A 23486-nucleotide genomic window follows, 5' to 3' on the forward strand; every position below is an offset into this window, starting at 1 on the left:
GTAATAATATATGTACATGCATTCTTTGTTTATTATTATTATTTTATTATTATTATTTGTTTAATATTCAACTTACTTATATCCCGAATGACATGTTTGTGCACCGTTTCTCAGGTGAAAGTGTTAGAGAGAACACGGTGGTAAACCACACTGCGATGCCTGTTCCAATTTCTACACTTCTCTGTGAAACTTCATTTAAATCAGGTCTGCTCGAGTTGTCGCGTGAAGTGCATTACTATTCAACTCTGAGGCGTATATCTGGTCGTACTTTCCGCGTTTCTATTTCGTGAGACTGGGGACCAGAGGATCGATGGCGTTATATTAATTATTAAGCCATTTCAACTCAACGATATAGTTAAATGCAGGCTTCATACCGACGTAGAGTGGAGATGGGTAGGAACTCGGACAGGTGTTCACTATCGATTTGCTGTTTATCCTTTTTTATGTAAACGTAGTGCTTAATTATCCGGGGTAGAGGCAAACGGGAAATGAATAGAGGACGCGTTGCCATGGGAACCTCTAGACACATTAAATGTTATTCTTATGAAATGAATAATAAAAAGAGGTTTGAATCACTTGGAGTTCAATTCGTTGGATTACCGTAATTGTATCAGTTTGACAGGCACGAAGAATAATTATTGATTTTCGGAATGTTGCACCTCAAATTTAGTAGATAGTTTTATGAACTTTCTTTTGTTTTATTACTGCCTTGACATTAAAAAAAAAGTTATCACCATTTTCGCTTACATGAAACTCAGACTTTCTATTTAATATACTTTCTATATTCCTTTAGATTATGAATATAATGATTCTCTCTGGATACAAAGTCATTCTTCATTAAGGCCCAATATTCACCCTTATAATACCTTTCGAAATTGAACTTTCAAATCCTACTGTCTTTGACTGGATTGCGAGCACGCATATTCCCAGTAAAATAAACGTATAACTAAAATAGATAATGATACAAAAGCTTTTCTAGCTTGTCCATAGCGCCACTTTGTATGAGCGTTTCGGTCAGTTGCATAAAAGAAAGTACCCGGGGGTTGGATCTGCTTGTATATTTCTACCGGTCTCCGTGGTCTAATGGGTATGACACTCACCTTGACAGCGAGAATCCCGCCTTTGCGTTTTGTGCCATAGAACACAAAACAATAGGAAAATTACAAAGTCGTAAAATCGTCCAATTTCGATCATGAAAATACCAATTAAGTTTGAATTAACCTTGTTCAACATAATTTTCATAGCATTAAATATTGTAAATCATGCCAGAATTAGGTCTGTAATTAACCAATTAGGTGTCTGAATTAATACTATTTAAGCTTAAAATCTTAGTAATTACTTGTACATTATATTAAATTAGGAATAGTTGCAAAGAATATCTACAGAAATTAAAGAAAATATTAAATATAATTGCATTTGATGCAAGTATATGCCTAAATTTTATCAATCTGGATTTCTCATAAATTTATATGTTGAACCTTGGCCTCCAATTATTAATATACATTGAATATAGCTTAATTCTGTAACATACGGTCTGGTAAAGAGGGCTTAAAAATAAAAAATAAGCATAGACCTACATACACTCCTCAATTACGAATGGTACCGCAAACCTTTTCTTCCTATCAATCCTTCCGCTGTGGTGCATCATGCCAGAATTAGATCTATAATGAATCAATAAGATATCTGAATTAATACTATTTAAGCTTAATATCAATTAATTGTACATTATATTAAATGAAGAATAGTTGCAAAGAATAGCTACAGAGTTTATAAAGAAAATATTACATATAATTGCATATAATATAGTATACCTAAATTTTATCAATCTGGATTTCTCAATTTGATATGTTGAGCCTTGGCCGCCTCCAATTATTAATAGATGCATATAGTCTTGTTATAACGTATGGTCTGGTAAAGATCAGAGTGCTTAAAAATAAAAAATAAGCATACATACGCTTCTCAAATACGAATGGTACCGCAAACCTTTTCTGTCTATCAATCCTTGCATTGTGGTACATCATGATCCTAAACTGTTTGGCAAGTAAGCTCGATACTTTAACAAAATATCTATAGTACCAGTAACTTGACTAAACCATGACTTACGGTACCGGTACTGTATTAAAACTAGACCTATATAATAATACGTATACTTATTAGTATAACATACTTGACCTAGGCACACAAGCGCTCTTTCTTTAAAACTGGGCGTACATAATAGTATTTAAATTGGGATATGGCACCGCAAATCTTTCCTGTTCTCCCTATTAATACTTGCATTGTGGTACATCATGTTCCCAAACTGTTTGGTAGGTGAGCTCGATACTTAAAAAAAAACATGATATATTACCAGTAACGATAGATAGACTTACTTCAATAAAACTTAATGTTATTAATATTAATTGATATAATAAACTTGACCAACTATCAAGTAACTTTACGTATACTTATTAGTATAACATACTTGACCTAGGCCCACAAGCGCTCTTTCTTTAAAACTGGGCGTACATAATAGTATTCAAATAGGGATATGGCACCGCAAATCTTTCCTGTTCTCCCTATTAATCCTTGCATTGTGGTACATCATGTTCCCAAACTGTTTGGCAGGTGAGCTCGATACTTAAAAAAAAACATGATATATTACCAGTAACGATAGATTGACTTACTTCAATAAAACTTAATGTTATTAATATTAATTGATATAATAAACTTGACCAACTATCAAGTAACTTTCAATGGTGATGAAAGAGAACCATTTTGACGGCGTTGTATTTTTAATTTGATAGACCGTGTCATTCACCAGAACACTCGATTAAAAATTTATTTATATACAAAAAAATATATAATTAATGTTAACATGTCAAACACCATGCCTGCTATGAGACAACGAGTGGTAGTGGGAACTTGTTGCCATAGAATTCGCTAACAGGGCCTGATGTATCAGCCAGACTAAGTTATTTACTTTAATAATATTAATTAGTAACTTTAAAATGTATAACTTAGAATAAGGCTACAAACAATTCACACATAGGAACTATTGTACTTGCCCTTAAAATTCATCTTGTTGATAATTCCAGTTGTCAGAAATTGGATTGAGTCAACGTTGAGGTAGACGCAGCGGTGGGATCTTCTCTTCCTGGAGATTCTGAAAATGTTATAGGTTGTAAGGCTGATCCACTAGGCTGATTTCAACTCAATTTTCTAAAATGGATTGCTTTTGAACGAGGAGAAAACTGAACTTCTATTAATTGGGTACACGGCAACAATAATAAAGTTGGAAACATTCATATTAATCTTTCGGATGTCTAATTGATAATGTTAAGGACCTTGGAGTATTTTTGAATAAAAAATATGTCCATCAAGAAAGATATTTAATCTCGTTTGTTCAGTAGTTTTTATCAACTACGTAATATCAGAAGAATCAGCAGATGCCTGAATGTTCTATATACTCTGATTTATTCATTTGTCACAAGCAAAACCGATTACTGCAAACAGTTGATTTTATTACAAAGCTGCCAAATTGAGAAGAATTCTAACAAAAACACATGCATTAGGGCTCACATCACCCCAGTTCTATTCGACTTACATTGGTTGCCAATAAAGCATCGTATTGAGTTAAAAATAATCATTTCAACTTGGAAATGCTTACACAAAACTTGACCATCGTATCCTGCTGATCTCTTACAGGTTAAATCATCTCAATACAGTTTAAGGTCTTGTAACAGTATTAAATTGGATTATCCTATAGAGGAAAATCGCTGAAAACCATCGGGGACAGAATTCTTTTCATACGCTGCACCTAAGTTTTGGAACTGCGTCCCTATTGATCTTAATAAACAAATCACCGCGCTGAACACTTTCAAAATTAAATTGAAAACCTTAACACTCAAAAACCGAAAGGTCCACTAATTAATCTCAGATAAGATAGTATAATACATACTCCAAATATCGAAATGCACGCCATCGTGTCGAGATTCAATATTTCGACATTAATTATGTCATCATAAGGAATCGATGATGACATAATTAATGTCGATGATGGCATAATTAATGTCGAAATATTGAATCTCGACATAACACGATGGCGTGCATTTCGATACTTTGAGTATGTATTATACTATCTTAACACTCAACACTTTTGAAAGTGTACTAGGCCAAACTCGCCATTTTACTATACGTGGTGTGCAGACAATCAGTGGTGTGCTGGGTAATTTTCTGACTGTTTCTTTAACTTTTTTTTTTTAAATGTATTAATTATTCAAGTTCTTGATGTGCTTGTTTTTAATGCGCGATTGTTTGTGGCTCTGTTTGGTCGTTGGCTTCCTTTTGAATACTGTTTATTAATTTTAAATTTGTGCATTTTGTATTTATTTGGTAGTTTTTAAGCTTGAGCATTTGTATAATTATTTCTAATGTACTGTATTTTGACTCAATTTGTCTATTTTAACATTTGTAAAGCGCATTTAACTGTTTTCATTGAAAATGTTGAAAATGCGCTATGTAAGTTAGAATTATTATTATTACTTTCTCATTCAAACAAGGTCTAGTCTGTATATCGGTTACAATACAGTCATATAAAAACAAACAAGCAACAAAAACAAGTTCGATAACCTCAATTACAATGCTTATAAGAGAAAAGGGAATTATTAAACATTATTGTAAATATCTGTTTATGCTGACGTTAAGAGCAGATGAAACTTCGGACGACACTTTGTTGATTCAACTCTCTAATAGCTCCGGGAGTCATTAATTGTAGCATTATTGTAATGTAGTTACTGTTATTTGAACGAAAGCAAAATTGTCGGATAGTATAAATTAAAAAGAAAATGAAGTGACTATACGTAATCTATATGAAAACAACAAAAATATCACAAAATAATTAAACATTACATCAATAATAACACCATGTCTTCTATTCCATATTCTTTGAGTGCGACATTTTTTAGATTGTTTGTTTAGTTTTATTTTTTATTTTTCTTTTTAGTTTTATTTTCTTTCAGTTTTGAAATACTATTACATTACCACATGAGTTCGGCCTCCTTGACTGTTAGATACCTAGGTGCAACAACGCAACATATTCACGTCACAAATACTAACAATATGTAGATACCCATTAAGGCCTCATCCATTAAGTGAACTTAATAAGCTTTGCGCTAGTTTTACATGCTATTAAAATACTGATAAATATATTATTAATAATAACAACCAATAACGACGACAATGACGATGACGATGATGATGATAATAATAATAATAATAATAATAATAAGTTTAAATATAATTATCATTATTCTTTCTTTCCCATAGATCATTATTCTTTCTTTCCCAGAGTCAATGTTGATACACACATATTAATGATAATAATGATAATAATAACGATGATAATGATGATGATGATGATGATGATGATAATAATAATAATAATAAATAATAATAATAATGGCAAATGGGACGCGCCATCCCGGTGCACCCTAACCCCCCACCCCCACCCCCGATTAAGCTTTGAATATTGATAGGATCCATGTACAGTAGACCCTTCCAGAAAACACAAACATAATGTGACGTTAACACAATGTTGCAGCAACGAGATGAAGATTACGTTTATTGCCTATTTTTAATAGCTCTAATTTAACATTGAATATATTTTTGTCACCTTCGCTACCTTTCCCACCCCCAGAAATAAAGAGGAATTGGTTTCGTATCCTGGTGGGGGACATACGTTTTTAAAATATTTATTATCATCTTTAATTAACACAGTGGAGGTGTATTTCCATACCAAAATGACTTTCATGCTTTCATGTGATATACTGGTACTATTATTCGTTGCGTAACGTATACTAATGGGAAAACCCAAGGGTGTAATACCACTTGGCGTCATAGCTCAGTTGGTAGAGTATCCGAACGGTAATCGGAAGATCTTAGGTTCGAATCCCGATGAGGGACATAAGTTTTTCTCAAATATATTTTTTATCACCATTAAGCGTTAACATTATTTTCTTAAAATCGCTACAGTGTTTTCATTGCAATCGTTGTACTGCATACTACAGTTCCTATTCTGGAAGTGAAATGGAAACATAAGAACGCAAATTATGGTGTGTAGGCCAATTCAAATTGCATCATTTATGAACAGAGTGAAATTAGTTGGTCTTTTAAAAATGAAGTTCAAAATGTATTTTTTTTTCATTCTACAATGCCTCGAATGTTATTTATTTGTTTGTATATTTGATATATAAATATAGGTGGTGCTACAACAAAAAGGAAGGATATGTAAAGCCGTTAACAATGATCAGGAAACATGAACACATCTTAAGTCAACGGAAAACACCTTGAACTTTAGACCTTGTATCATCGGTTTAAGCTAAACAACACAATGTTACGTGTGCGCAAAGTACATTGATTAATCTAGAGAGGGTAAAGCAGGCTCCAGAGGACAATTTCTTTTTGATATGTTGTAGAACTGATTTTTCAAAGACACAATAAGTATATTTGACGAAAAACTCTTAAGCAGTTAATCATGAGACACCGTACATATTTTAAATAATAAAAAATATTTTAAAACTAGGGGAAAAAGGGGCGTAACCACCCCCTTTTTCCGCTTGTATCTCATTAACCGCTTCCGAGTTTTTCGTCAAATATGTTTTTTGTGTCTTAGAAAAATAAATTTAGGCGGTAGTACACTGGATGTTTACCACACGGGTTACCACATCATGAAGCCTATGATCTAAGAGCCCGTGTTTATCATGGGCAAGTCGACAGTCATAATTAAAAATCTGAAATTTTTTACAGACATTTACAAACATTCATAGATGTAGTTGTGCCTATAATTTTACACAGCAACTTCTTTTTAATCATTGATGGCGCGCTCCAAACTACTAAGAATACAGCATATCCGGTAAAATACAGGCTTAAGTTGGGTGGGGTATTACAATTTTCCCCTATTTTCGATATACATAGTGGCATTATTTGTTTAAATGCAAACCAATCGAAAATGCGAATGAAATTAAATAATTTATTGCAAAACAAATTAATAAGAATTATCAATCTGGATGAGCAATAAATGTAACAAATACTATAATAAAATAGTAAAAATATAGGGCCTATATACAAATAATATAAAAAAATATAAAAATAATAAAATTAAAAATAGCAATATTAATAATACTGTAACTTGATGTGATTCATCCTATATGCGGGGGAGACTGAGGACAAGCCTTCCGACAATAATGAAGCCATACCACTCTCACTCACTAAGTGCCAAACACTCAGTACTACCACAAACATTTCACCAGGATCCAAGTTGGTACATTACCTTGTAACAAACACAAAACACAGGCAACTTTTTGTATTTTTATGCATTTTATTCAATGTCTGTACACAAAATACAACTCGCACCACATTATAAAAACAAGTCATTGATATCAAGGTGTGCAGGTGTCTGCATGAATGTTAAACATGCATCTAGGCCAGAACGCAATGAATTGACGTCACAACACAAGTGAATTGGAAATACTCAGCAAGAAAATGTGTTTATTTGTTCTAACGACCCTTACAGGATCTAAAAGTGGAGTTCTAATGTAGTGAAATGTACTCGGGGTACATAACCCTGGTCGATCGAAAGATTGTACAGTACATAGCATGGCTTTAAAGCAGATATGAACAACCTGTCTTATGTAGTTCAAATCATTTATTAATAGTTTTGACCATGGAGGTATAATACCTCCATGGTTTTGACCATCTTCTGACAACGCAAGTTTAAAATAATGTATACAGAACAAAATCCCTGAATTTGTGCGTCAGATGTTGGACCCTCTTGTGAGTAAATAACAATAGTAATACTGATAAACAATATCAAAATATGTTTGATGGCACAAATCTAATGATAAAAGTTACCCTTTAAAGTTTGTTACAAAAATGTTTTTAAATTACTTTTAAATAAGTGTAATAATCACTTTTAACAAGGAGTAAGGCAGGGTAGTTTATTCCACAGGGAAAAGAGAGAGAAAGGCAAAGATGTACACTATTGGCACTAAATCAGCAAGCAGTAATATATTCACAAAACGGCAAGAAAATACTGTATATGCAAATGTAAACACATTAAAACATGGAAAAAACTCAAAACTCATTTTTGTTTCTAGCTATTTATTTAAGTCTATAAAAATCAACAATTTTTTTGAGTTTTATATCAGATTTAATTTTTGAGAATAAAGTGACACTGTGTCTTCCTTTTCGGCCTTTCAAATTTATTGACTGAGTGATGGGCAAATACAAGTGCACAATGTGCAGGAGTGAGTTCATCACTCCGTAAAATGTGCCCGAACATTGACCGTCTACCTTTGTCAATACGATTTGTAAATGAATCTGATTTTGTAATTGAATATAAAGATTTATTCTTAATTATTTTTGGGTATTTAATATTGAAATAGCCCTTAAATGACGATGGTGACATACATGCTTGTAGGGGCTGCCCAACTGCTACAGTTATATAAAAGTATTGACACCGCATTTGCTTCATAAATATTAGGTTAACGTTGTAATATAATACTACAATCAAAACATACTTCTGCAAATTTTGCAAAAGCAATATTTGCAAGAATGATTCTGTTTTCTATATCTTTAGATCTATCAATTAAGGAATGAAGGATTTTATGGACTTTCCAATTATTATGATTTGGTTTGTTAAATTGCACAAACTCAGTTGTTGCTTGATTAACTGACAGGTTCCATTCACTTAAAACATCTTGTATAATACCTAACATATTTTTTACAGTTCGAAATCAAGACCAGTAAAATTTACATAATCAGCATGAAGACTCCTTGGGCATTCTAGCATTAGAAATAGGTGGATTAGGTTGCGATGTTACAGTCTCGTGTACCTGCAAGTGTTAACGTGAAAGTTTTCCAGATAACGTGTGAAATGATCCAATATTCATTATTCAACTTTGCAAACCAATTTCTAATTAATTTTGCTTTTTCGAAGTCGGACGTAAGCATAACATTGTCATACAGTATTTAACATGCACTGAAGTTTTCTTAGTTGATTTTGATAATGATTGCGCTGCTTCGAACATACGTCGACTTTCATCGGTTGAATTAATAGTACTTGATGTATTCACTTTCAATCTGTTTCATTCATTTCTTAATTTCTTTCTGTTTACAGTTTATCTGCTTTTTAATATGTGATCTATCATAAGCCACAGAATTCTTAATTTGGTTATATAGTTCCTTTCTTTCAATAGATAGTCTGCAAGGGATCGTTTGTGGTCTTCTTATGACCTGTTCGTCTGACAGTGCCAATTGTTCGCTTTGTGAAGCTTTTTAATGCATTCACGTATTCACTCAATTCTTCATATAAGTTCATAAAATATACCTTAATCATACTCATTCATCAGTACATTCATTGTACGAGTCTATCATACATCACTACACTACATCTTAGTAAGGTCATTGAATTCTATCTAATAAGGCGGTAGGATGCTATAAGGCAATAGAATAATAATACTAAAACACTACTGGAATATGCACCAGGCACTATAGGAAACATAGAGGGACACCGAGCTAGATATCTTGGCTGCTGGCACATCATATTCACTATCGATGTCGTAAACCCAGTCACTTGGAATATTTCCAAACTGTGGAAGGTAAAAAAACGGAAATGAATATTAAGCAGACAAAGAGGGTGCACTTCCAATAGTGAAAAAATGTAATTTTCAACTTACATAATAATTTACATAAACATTTGCATATCAGCATAATTTTTTACCTGGATATCTAAGAGAGTGTTGTAGAACGAGTTTCATATGGGGCATCATTATCCATTGTTGGGATCTTGAGCACTTCATCATTGTAAAGTATACTTCCCACAGGGAATACAACACAGGCTGTTCCAGCACCAAAAACTTCTAATACCTGAAATATATGAATTGAAAATCACAATTACAGATATCAAAACAAGCAACTTCACAAAAGGCAAAATAGAAGTTTGATAAGTGGAAAACGTAAACAATTAAAAAACGTCCATAAAAGTCACCAACTTCAGAATAGCGTACGGCATTCCTTAACAAGCACAAGGGTCAAGTTGAACACAGATCTAATGGCTTAAACATTTTTTGCGAAAAGTGGCGTACTATCTAAACACAAGGTTCTGTGCACACACAGTGGCTAGTGTTAGTTTTACCAAATAAGCTAAACTGATGTCTATTCTTCCCAGTACCCAACTTCCTATTCTAAAGTGACCTTATTCCCAATCCTACTAACATTATCCTATTCTTGTGAATTTATATTCCAGTAAACATATCCTATTCCCAGTTGTCATTCAGTAAGCTTATCTTATTACCAGTAACTGTACTCTATTTCCAATGACTATCCCTTTTTTCAGTGATCTTACCTTGTTTGTATTTTAGACCGGTTTTCAGTTCCTCCATTGTAAGTACTGTACCTTCTCCGTCACTTTGAATTCTCCCTGTCAAATAAGAAACAGATAAACCCGATTATTAACATAATTGAAACTGAAGTAAATCACAGGTTGTGTTTTCAAAAGTGCATTATATGTAGATGAACAGTCTACAGGCAGTAATGATATCTTTCAAGAACTTACCCATCCATGAGCTAATTCTAACAAGGCCTTCCTGGTTATCCTTGGTAAGATAGTTCCAACCAGTGGTGGAGTAATTAACTCAAGATCTGTAATCAAATATAAAGTTCAAAATCTATTCTGATAAGAGTGTTTTGAATTTAAGTTTCAAGAAGACATTATAAACTGCAATATGGTTAATAGTAAATGCAATGACAATAAATAAAACAAATCAAAATTGATTAACTTTAATACATAATTATATATTATCATATGGTATTAGCTGTAGCACTAGTGCTACCACTTGAGGAGGTTGCATGCATGGTAGCATGACATTACCTCCATCCATGTTATGCCACATCATCATCATGTTCACGGTGCCTACTTCAGCGACGTTGTCTTGGTCTCCATACAGCCATAGTACCTGTTGGCAGCCTAGCTTTTCAGCATCTTGCTGGGGTTTGATAGTTGGCCCGTAGTTACTATCAAATATAGAAATCATCAGGTAAATATCTAGGTGAGGATGCAAATATTCTTCTTTGCCAGTTGAAAAACTTAAAGTATCCTAAGCTCTCTACCTTATGTGATTCTGTAAGGTATGGTTTTAGTACAAAGCTCAAACATAACAGCAGACCATATGTCAATAATCAACCTAATATGTTCAACAACAGACCAAATTTAAGCTTTAAGCTTTGATCTTTTTTAAAGCTTTAAGATTTAATCTTTTTAGTTTGAACAGGACCATATGACAGACAGGTTTTAACAACCACCTGATATATTTTAATCCTGTATAAACATGTTTGAAATAGAAAAAAAAAATCTTTTTCATTCATTCATTCATTCTTTATTCAGCCTTTATTCAGCCAAACATATACATTTACAAAAACAATGAAAATTGGACAAGCAACAAATTTTACAATATTACCTAAGTTGGCTAGGATTGATAATAGCGATGAACACTCTAGCTCAAAAGCCTACTAACCCAGTCTTAGGAAATAAAACAGATAGTGTAAACATAAAATTTAAATTGGCTAAAGGAAAACTAATTAAGAAATTAAGAAATCAAATAAACTACTTAAACTACTAATACAAAAGGCAAATCAGGAAAGAAAAATACAAAGGATTAGTAAAAACAGGAAAATCATTAATTAGAGAAAAAAAAAATAAACAAATAAAGGAATAGGAATTTAAAAATGTATAAGTCATGTTTTTATCAGACAGACCTATTGCCATGATTCATCAGACCAAATATAAATCTGTTAAAAAACCCTTCGGGCATAAAATGTCTCCTAAGTTGTCCAGATATCTAAGATCAGGGAAAGTATCCCCTGGACAACTACCAGGACCCCACAGACCACAGCAAAAACTGTTAGAACTCTTTGACCCTCCTGAATGTATAATTGAGAGCCTCCAATTTCTTGAAAGAACCTTTGTACTTAAGTGTGCAGACATATCAACAGACACGCTGCCTAATGAAATGCGAATAGAAAATAAATGTTTATCTAAAAACTACTTACCCACCAATTTTGAAGTCGCCACTCCCCCTTTCCAGGCTCTCACGTTCTTACGATCAGCATATAATGAGACAGGGTTAAACGATCCAGTTCTGAAGTAAGGACCGACTGGGCAGAGGATAACGTAAAGTAAGGCCTTGCCAGGTGGGTTCGATCCAAGTGTTGGCTACAGGTGAAATAAAATTTATGTTTAGGTGATTCTCATACTATATGATATGGAAAAAATAACATTTAGAAATATATTGTTCAATTACTTATCAGCCTCTCCGTAAAAAATCAATTAAAAGCATCAAATAAGTTATGTGACTGCAATGAGACAACGCTAATTTATAGACTTTGTACTACAAACCACTTTTTTGGAGTGCAATATCAAACAGGGGGGGGGGGGCGAGATCCCCAACAGGTTGGCCCATGTCCCTGATGAGAGGAAATTTGGCGTGATCAGGGCCCCAACCCACTAGCCACTCATGTAATCACACTTACTGTACAGTAGCAATTGAAAAATTAAAACTGGGCGAGGTACATAGTTTTTATGCGGTCAATTTGTGGAACCATATTTCCAATAGCCAAGGGGTCGGGGCTTGTCTAAGTAGTGCATTCCCTGCCAATTCATTCAAGGGCAATATGCAAAGTTTCTGGAGTGTCAACAAAACATAACAACTGAACATTGAAATCAGGCCAGGGATACGACATGCCCCACAAACACTTGTGTAAAGGTACATAAATTTTACAGTCATTCTGCGAAACCTTAGTACTGTAACAGTATAAAAGGAGTGGGGCTTGAAAAAACAGCCACTTGAAGGATTTACTGTATGCAAAGTATATAGGAAGACAAAAAAATAAAAATAAAAGAAAAACAGTCTTCAGGGACATTTTCTAGGTATAGATTAGTAGTTCACCATCCCTCTATCTTTGTAGTATGGTGCCCTCTATGTCAGGATAACAATTGATACCATAAACCTATCAACTATCAATTTCATATCTGGAATAAATGCCAAGTAAACATGCACCTGGAAGTATGTCATTAATTCCCGCAGGAAGTATTCCTCCACGTCAGTTAATTGGGACGCAATGATGTACGCGCCGATGAAAACAATTGTCTTTATCTGTCTACACCTTATTTCGAAATCTTAACTGACAATATAGCAAGCTCTTAGCCAGCATCAATGCAGTTTTTGAATCACAGGAAAGACCCTTAGTTAGTCTAATTGAAAAACGCAGACAGAAATCTCTTCACCCAAGAGATAAAGACACCTCCATCACTTCAATATTCAATACGAATACATGTCACATGTAATAGTTAGAACAAACAAAAATTACGCAGACAAGCTTCCAGAACGGTAATCTTGACATTGACAGGACGCCCTCTAGGGCATGATCTCTTTAAAAAGATATGTTAGTCATAAGGACACTCATATTATACATCAAGATTGGATATCTAGTTGTGAAGGAAGCATATATCAAATGGAAATTGTTGGAGACATTGATAAATATATGAAATTAATTATTAGATTACTAATGAAGATGACTTCAAGAAGTCATAAATTATGAATTAACAAGATAAAAAAAACATATATATCAAGACAGGTAAATAGTTTATTCATTTTAGCAGTAATTGTTCAGATTTCGACTTCCACCTAATTACTAATCACTCATTTTTCATTGTTTATTCCTGAATGTTAATTGGTTAATAAATAATAATTATGTAAGCATAAGTTCTTTATATTATTAGTTTTCACTTTCTATTTTTGCTGGCAATGACTTCCAGCAGAAGCTCATCCACAGTAATTAACATCTTGAATTTAGTCTCAGGGTGTTTCTTCTTTATTACCTGGTATTAGACAAAATGGGCTATATTGATTATTCTTTTGACATGATCTATCATAAAATGGGTACTATATAATCCTGGTAAACAATTATAAATAATATTTAATAATTGTGTTATTTAATTTTTTGTTTGATCCTTAGATATTTGCAATATCAACAGATGTAATATAATGTAGTGAATGAGTGTTGCACTTACCTATGTACCAATAAATGTTGGAAAAATATATAATGAGCCGGGCTTAACCTTTGGAACCCATTCTCTATCAACACGAATGAGACAGAGATGCACTTCACGAACTCATCTTCATCAAAGTCCTAGGAAATAACAAATAGATTATGTCTATTTAACATACTTTACATTTAATTATGTCTAATTCTATAGTATAAAGCATCATTTATTTAAACTAGTTAAAAAATTTTAATCCTTATCAGTGGGTGACGGGTTCTTGAACCATGCTAGTAAAAATGTAAGAAATTAAAATATTTATTTTTAATTTTTTAATATTATAGATGATATAAATTTTAATTGATTCTAAACCAATTTTAGTGTCTGCAAAAAAATAAGTCGATTGTAATGATAATGTAATTTGAATTGAAATATGGTGGTTTGAATAAAAAGTTGGGAAATAGGAGATTTAAGTATAAAAATTGTGTGTTGTGACATAGGAAGAGAAAAATATAGAAAAAGCAAAGCATGTTGGGATAAGGAGGTCGGAAAAAGGTAATAGAAATTTATATTATACACGTACAGTATAGTATGTTAAAGCCAGGGACACTAACAAAGTATTATTTTTTTTAAAAAGGGAAGGATGTTAAAGAACATAAATTGTTAGATTCTTAATTATATTAATAAATTTTCCGGTGAATAATAATTACTTATCAAAGGAATACTTCAAGAATAAAATGACGTTTACTGTCAACAGACACCCTTATGTCAAAGGATGTACCCATTAAATGAGGAAATTACCTTAAAAAAGAAAGCATAAATCAAATATAATGTAGCGCATTAGTATATATACAGAGCTGTCATATCAAATAAATGTACTTTTGTTTCACAAATATATGCATTATTAATCTAATAATGTTCATTCTCATCGTCGCTGGATTGCGTGAACCACAGCAGGTGTGAGGACTCACTCAACTTAAGTCATCAACAACAGCTACTTTCACATTACCGATACATTAAGGGTTGTGCAAAGGAGAAACTATTTCTTTTGTATGTTGTTGCAATAAAATCTGAATCATGGTATTAAGAAAAATATATAAAATAGAAGCAAAGTAATCTATCACTAAAGTACATTAAATTCTACTGATGAATCAAATTGAAGAATCAAGCCACACATATTAAATTAAAACACTAAGTGGGTCATTTACAGAATCTATGTACAGAATATAGGAACCGTATTATTGGTGCGACAGAAATTACTGAAGAAAATGTATTGTTCTCTTTTTTCGAGTGAAAGCTACTGTAATAACTTACTTTAATTCTAGATTTAACAATGTAAGCAATAGTTGTTTTTCACCTGTTTAGCCACCTGTTTCCTTGTTAAGGTTTATGTCACTGTAAATTTTATAGCTGAAATTTGGTAAATACTTTATATAAATAAATAATAAAAATAACATCAATAATTAAAACAAATAAATGAATAATAAGTAAATAAATTATTCACTTAACAAACACAGCATCTTTTATAACATCTTCATATCATATTACAAAGAGGCATTCCATAACAGGAAAACAAATTCATGTCATTAAAAACACAATACAGTAGAACTATATGATACCATATGTCCTTGCAATGTGCACTATATAAATGGCAAATTATTATTAATAATATTCATGAGTTGGGTCATGGTAAGAAGGGGAAAAACCTGGTGTTATTTACTCATATTAATTTGTGTTTTTTAACAGCAAGGTCGGGTATGGGGAAGGGCTATTTTTGAACAAATTAGTCCTACAGTTATTCAATTACCTATTACAGTACTTCCCAGATTGGCGCTTCATGAGTAAAGACAACACCAGCATCCAAATATTTAGCAAATCCCATTGTCAAACTACCGCAAAACCTTGAATAGAAGCCCAATGGGCTTAATCTCGAGATGAAGCCCATCTCGAATTGTAGCCCCCCTTTTTAGTTTGCAAAAGTAGCCTCGAGAAGAAGCCCATCTTGAAAAGAAGCCCATGGGCTTCTTTTCAAGATAGCGTAGGCTTCTTTTTGATGATGACGACAGTACAAACACTGTACATGAATTTTAGAAAACAAAATAAATTAAAAACAAGCTTGGTTTATACAGTAGTTTAGGTGATTTAATGCCAGTTAAATACACTTCATGACTCTTTAGTTTGCAAAGTAGCCTAGAAAAGAAGCCCATACAAAAGTTGAAAAAAAAAAAGAAGCCCAGGTCTTTTATTGAAGGTTACAGTATGTACTGTAATCCACAACTAACGTATTAGAAGAAGGATAATTATTAATTGGTATTTTTATTATTCATTATTTATTAGTTATACTCATTATTTAATAATTATTCATTAATTGTTCATATTTGTATTCATATTATTCATATTAAAGAAGCAAAGTGCTTTTATTCAAAGTTACAGTATTTGGTTGAAGCATGCTCCAATAAAATGTAATCCACAACTAATGTATTAGAAGAAGGATAATTATTAATTGGTATTTTTATTATTCATTATTTATTAGTTATACTCATTATTTAATAATTATTCATTAATTGTTCATATTTGTATTCATAATATTCATATTAAAGAAGCAAAGTGCTTTTATTCAAAGTTACAGTATTTGGTTGAAGCATACTCCAACAAAATGTAATCCACAACTAACATAATAGAAAAAGGATAATTATTAATTACTATTTTTATTATTCATTATTTATTAATTATACTCATTATTTTATAATTATTCATTAATTGTTCATATTATTATTCACATTATCATTCATATTGAATAGAAGCCCAATGGGCTTAAACTCGAGAAGTAGCCCATCTCAAATTGAAGCCCCCTCTTTAATTCAAAACCCCTCTAATTCGAGACCATTTTTTCGAAGGTCCAAATAACAATCTTCAACCTTTTCACACAAAGCTAATCCTCTAACTGGAGACCGAACCATAAGACCACCTCAAAATCTCTGGTCCCAAGGTGGTCTTGAATTGGCGGGCGAACTGTATTAAAGTATCAGAAAGACATACTATATCATAACTATGTAGACTTTGATGAGGCCTCTTTAAACATTTTTTAAAAAATAAATCACTATTAAAAATGTTATTTTGTACCTATTCATTTATTACACTTGAGAAGGACACATTATCCACCAAATATTAACTCATGTTGGCAATGACTTTTCAGCCTTTGATCTGAATGACATGGATTTCACAAATCGAAAGGTGCCTTACACATCATTATCACAACTTCCTAAGATTCCTATCACAGCCATGCTTCATGGAATTGATCTTGACCATCTACGAGATAATAAGAAATTCAAAACATGAACTGAAATCAGCCAATACATCATTAATGAGTCACCTGATCATATCTAACCAATCAATGAATCCGTTAAGAAATTGCCACGGTTGACATGAGCTTTGTTGGAACCGAGCCAATATTCTGAACTCTTGCTGAACGCAGTTAACAGAAATATAGAGATGGTCCGGAGTATGAATCAGTTACACCACTCATCGATCTTCTGTTTGGACGCGTAACTCAATTGTCATTATGTCACCGCGACAATAAGGATATCCGTATGGCTTTAAGCTGGTTTAGTAAAAGGGGCAGGCAGTGCCTAGTCCCCGAGGACTTGGGATGACTTAATGCGCTCACCTACTGGGAGTAGTAAGGAGCCAGTCTGGCTACTTTTATGTCCACAATGTTTCACTTTGTAAATTGGAGGCTTAAAGAAATTGTTTGAATTTGTGCTCATGTTACAAAAATAACCGATGCTTCACAGACAAGCCGTCACCTTAATCCTACCAGCTAATCTGCAAATTTTTAGCCTGAAACAATCTTATCTGCGACAGACAAATTTTACAGATATTCACATTGTATACTTCATTATGACAGTCGATGACTACCTCAACATATGATTGGTTATCAGTGACATTTGAAATTTGATTTGTTAAGTTTATACTACAATTCTAAATGTTTGCATTTCACTTTAATGGTTAACTTCACATTAACCTCAGCCAATGAGCCTGTACATCTCTATATAAATCCTATCCAATCACCATAATAATAAAAGATGAACATAATGATAAAGACACTAATGATTTTTATGATAAAATATTTACATATGCTCATTCACCATATAATTCTTATTGACCCCTTTAGTGATATTCATCTGAACACACAAAACAGTCTCAAACCCATAATTTTACCCTCTCCAGTTCCTGACACTACTTCTTCTAAAGTCTCTCCCATCTCCAAATACCAAATTTAGTAATGTCTCAACTGTTGACATAACCATCTCCAGGTCCTGACACTACTTCTTCTAAGGTCTCTCCCATCTCCAAATACCAAATTTAGTAATGTCTCAACTGTTGACATAACCATCTCCAGTTCCTGACACTACTTCTTCTAAGGTCTCTCCCATCTCCAAACACCAAATTTAGTAATGTCTCAACTGTTGACATGGCCATCTCCAGTTTCTGACACTACTTCTTCCAAGGTCTCTCCCATCTCCAAATACCAAATTTAGTAATGTCTCAACTGTTGACATAGCCATCTCCAGTTTCTGACACTACTTCTTCCAAGGTCTCTCCCATCTCCAAATACCAAATTTAGTAATGTCTCAACTGTTGACATACTGTAACCATCTCCAGGTTCTGACACTACTTCTTCTAAGGTCTCTCCCATCTCCAAATACCAAATTTAGTCATATCTCAACTTTTGACATAGACATCTCCAGTTCCTGACACTACTTCTTCTAAGGTCTCTCCCATCTCCAAATACCAAATTTAGTCATATCTCAACTGCTGACATAACCATCTCCAGTTCCTGACACTACTTCTTCCAAGGTCTCTCCCATCTCCAAATATCAAATTTAGTCATATCTCAACTTTTGACATAGACATCTCCAGTTCCTCATACTAACTCCTCTCTAATATCTCTACCATCCACAACTCTGTCACTACCTTCTCGAATAATGTCTTCGCTATCTAGAGATCTTGACATTATCACTTTATGTAGTTACATTGTGACTGCAGCTACTAACCCTACTCCCCTACAAAATAGTGTCTCTATCATCTAAAGATCCTAACAGTACATCTTACAGACTTTTCTGACACTACTTTCTTCACTACTATCTCTGTCCTCTCCAGTTCCATACATTGTATTTCCATTAATGGTGTTTACAGCTTCTGACACTACCTAATCCATTGAAGTTGCTACAATCAGCTACTGTATTACAACTACCTCTTTGATCTTCTACCATAAAGACAGTGGTGGTACCAGGGGGGCTTAAGCCCCCATCGGTCTGGTCAAGTAACCCCATCGGCCGAAGCTTGTCCGGCAGCCGTACCGAAAAGAAAAAAAAAAAAAAATAGGCTTAATTTTTCCATCCCAGCCATTTCCGTCCATCTACTAGTCTAGAAGTTTTTTAAAAACAAATCTCGTTTTGGGGAGGGGACATCCCCTCCCATATCTAACCCCCAGTCGGACATCTTAGTCCCCCCATAAATTATAACCTAGAGCCGCCACTGCACAAAGAGTGAACCAGTTCATTGGAACAAAATACTCGTTTCAGCTTTAGAGATTTGCATTTCAAGTGATGTTCCATTCATCTTGACAACTGTACCAGTTTCTTAAATGGTGTCAAGTGAGCTGCTATTACAACACCAGTTCATGATCCTTTCAAATATGATAGTAATGTCCCACACTATTTCAACATCACTATATAATACTACTTCCTATGAGACTATCAACATTTCTTCGTCCAACTCGTGACCTTCCTGTGATCACGAAACCCATAGCCAACGATTATCTCGATGAAATACATAATTCATTATCCGATAAAAGACATAAGGTTACTTGATGTCTCATAATTTGTGTATGTGTCGCCTGTGCAAATTTTACACAGGAAGTCATTGGTTGATAAATATTGCAATATCAGATTTTTTAATCTTTCGTAAGAAAGTTAATATTTCCTGTTCTCAATAATTCGGTAATAATAGCATTTTTTATATCCAAATAAAATTACGTTAAAAGTGATAAATTTTATCAACAGTAAATATTGATTTTGATTCTGACTTGTTAATGGCATTTCATATTATTGGGATCAAATTAGTGGCTACTCAATGTTGAGGATAAAAGAAAAAGCAAAGGAAAAGCTTTTTGCATGAGATGGAAGGTTTGATATGAGTTTGACATTATTATTAGGTTCATAAAATGCTGCACAGACGCCAGACTTTTTGTGGTGTTTCGGTGAACATTCATGTGAACATTTAATTTTTGTTTCAACCAAAAGATACTGACTGAAGACAATCATACAGAAAAGGAATTAGTGTAAAGTTGATTTTGGATAATATATAATTATTATTATCTTACTATTATATAAGTACTATTATCTTAATAGCACTTTAATTGTTCATACCTACTGTAGTTTGATAACCTTTTCTGAAAAAAATGTTATCTTAATATCAATATCAATAAAAGCGATAATGAATACTGACTTTATTTATGAAATTTTAATGAGGTAGAAAACCTTACTTTTCCTAATAACAATTATGTATCAATTGGATCAAATATATAAGTTGGAATCTTTGCCCCATAATGTTTTTAATAATGCCTTAAATTTTATTTTAACTCGATCAAAAACTATAATAGAGTACTGAATTAGTACAAGATTGATTTTGATTTGATGATAACTTCAATTGTCTAAATGTTTTACTTCTCTTTTACGCCACGTGTTAATTATTAAATATTTCCCAAATTCTTCTCAATCATCAAATTATAACTTTTATAATTGCACCTGTTATCAATTAACTTCCTGATCAGTGCTCTAATTTCCTTTGTGTCAATAGACCAGTCTTCTTGACTACACTGCATTACACAATGAACCATTTAACAGATGGCGAACACAACATAATCTTTTACCAATCTTACACATGCACGCAACAGCTAGGTACCAGCTGCGTATCTAAATGGGACCATGAGGCACGCCCCCAAATCAAGCTGGTACCCCATCATAGCCACAGTGTTCCTCCGTTGAAGTTTTACCAATCTTACACATACATGCAACAGCTAGGTAGCAGCTGCGTATCTAGAGGCTGTTTTCGAATAGGTGAAATCATGAGCTTTGATCAAAAGCCTCGGTGCATGTGCATTCACATTTCTATCAGAGTTTTTTGTTTCAGTGAAATCAGCTCAAACTTTTTCTACTTTTTGCGAGGCGAAAAAATGCACAACCAATCAGGGATCAGAAAGCGAACCGTCGCTTTGCTTTGTGTGAATAAATTCGCCTAGCGGAAAACAGCTTTAAATGGGACCACGGGGCACGCCCCCAAATCAAGCTTGTACCCCATCATACCAAAATGTTCCTCAGTAGGAATATTGCTGAGAAAAAAAAATAATTCAAACAGTTAAAAATCCAAATATATTACCTTATATTCTCATTTTGCATCTTTGCCCACATCCCCCTAACGTAAAGTGCACTTGCAGTCTGATGTAAATAAAAATAATAAAAACAATTAATTCATTTTATGATCTTTGTAAATAAACCTTACTTGAAAATTACTAATAATTTTTAATGTTATACATAATAAAGAGAGTTGAATGTTTGAGTCATAAGGGATGGGAGACATCTTCCCCTAAAAATAGCCACATCACAAGTGGTTCCCACCGTCAGTGGCAGAGCTAGTGCGACATTATCATAATAAATAAGAACATAAGTCAGCCAATCTATGATCAGTAATGAAAGATGTTCGGAAGTTTTGACTTGGCAATTAATCAGTTGGGAAAAAAATCTGAATTGGCCATTTCCATGTCTATACAATAACATTCTGTCATGAGATTATAATAGCTTCTAGGAACATACTCTTCAACAACAACAAAAATCATGTTAATACACAGATTCTCCCATTTAAAATTCTCTCTCTCCTCAGTAAAGAGCATCTCGTTAAGGGGGATTTGTCTGAAAAAAAAAAAACTGAATATCTGAGAACAAGAATGAGTATATTATATTAATGTCTATGTATTTCTTATTCACTGAATCAGACCAATTAATCTGTTGATAATTTTTAAGTGGTTTTCTCTCTTTAGAAATATCTGTCATTAGTCAGTTAACCTAACTAAATATTCAGTACATAGAATTCCCATTCATGATAATACATTGTACTGTAGTCTGTTGTTAACAAACTCAATTTCTTTTTAATGTAATCAGAAAAAAAAATGAAATTAAGAATTTTTAATGTTTCTTACCGGAAGACTCATCTTTTCTGCCCTTTTCCTCATCCTTGTTATATTGTCTCATGGACGAAACAACCATAATTTCTCGTCATTTCTGCAATACGCTTTCATACCCTCAAATAACTATGAGTACAAAGGTATGAAAAATTTGTAAAAAAAAAATAAATAAATAAACAATTAAAAAAGTTTGTCATACAGTATAATTCAGATTTAGGACGACTTATAAAAGATTTAAAAAAATTAATATTGTTGATAAATACTGTTATATAAAAGCACATGGAATATACAAATACACATGATACATTTTTAAGAAAACAGTATTGGAAGAATGATTTTTTGTGATCTTACTACATTGTCCTATAGTAAAAAAGGTAAATCCTTGCTGATCAGAGTTTAATAACTACCAACAATTTGCTGGTACCCATTGATACAGCTGGGTAAATTGAAGCAATGTAAGTACCTAGCTCAAGGATACAAGCGAAACGCATAGCGAAGGATTGAAACCCTGACCTCGAGGTTGGGAAACCAAACCATTCTCACTGCGCAAAACCACTTCCACACGTACTATAGTACACCTACTTTTGCAAATACAGGGCGCTTCCCAGCCCGCCTCTTGCGTCCAGGCAACTGTCAGCATGTGATCAGTGAAGTTATGGCCGAAAACAAGCGCATCTGAGCTTCGTCTCAGTGATTTTATCGGGAATATTAAATACGAAGATCATCCACCTGAAAACAAATAAATATACTGTATATCAAATTTGTCAAATATGATTGTAAACTTTCTTTATATTTAAAGACAGGCTCCAGAGGAAAACAATTTTTTGAGGTGGAAAAAAGGGTAAAGGGTGGTTACACCCCCTTTTTCCCCAGTTTTTAAATAATCCAAAATCTGTATCTCATTAACCAATCACGAGTTTTTCGTCAAACAACTTTTTTCTGTCTTATGTTCTACAGTACAACATATCAAAATTTGTTTTCCTCCGGAGCCTGACTTTACAGTAAGATCTAAATAATTTCTTTCTTCTGTATATAATATTTATTTCACCCATATGCTGTGTGGTTATATAGGCATTGTTAGAGAGATGGCACATTATATACTTACTATACTGTCCTTTATTGTTTTATCACTTATTATCGTAATTTGTATAAACTCATTAACTAACT

At 33.1% G+C, this 23486-nt stretch overlaps 1 protein-coding gene and 1 pseudogene across 1 annotated transcript in view; both read right to left on the reverse strand.

The window, feature by feature from the left end:
* LOC117108927 (potassium voltage-gated channel protein Shab-like) overlaps positions 1-2071 on the reverse strand; it is an 8466-nt gene extending 6395 nt beyond the window's left edge. The window contains exons 1-2 of the mRNA XM_033251108.1: positions 1812-2071; positions 1582-1661 (exon numbers count right to left, since the gene is read on the reverse strand). Of these exons, the coding sequence (XP_033106999.1) occupies positions 1582-1661; positions 1812-1885 (154 nt within the window). The 5' untranslated portion in view covers positions 1886-2071. The remainder of the gene's footprint in view (positions 1-1581; positions 1662-1811) is intronic.
* A 5819-nt stretch (positions 2072-7890) lies between these two features.
* On the reverse strand, positions 7891-23040 carry LOC117108928 (annotated as a pseudogene).
* Positions 23041-23486: the final 446 nt, after the last annotated feature.

The sequence above is a fragment of the Anneissia japonica genome, unplaced genomic scaffold, assembly GCF_011630105.1.
Source record: "Anneissia japonica isolate Jap-2015-1 unplaced genomic scaffold, ASM1163010v1 scaffold987_len1640505_cov201, whole genome shotgun sequence".
Lineage (NCBI taxonomy): Eukaryota > Metazoa > Echinodermata > Crinoidea > Comatulida > Comatulidae > Anneissia > Anneissia japonica.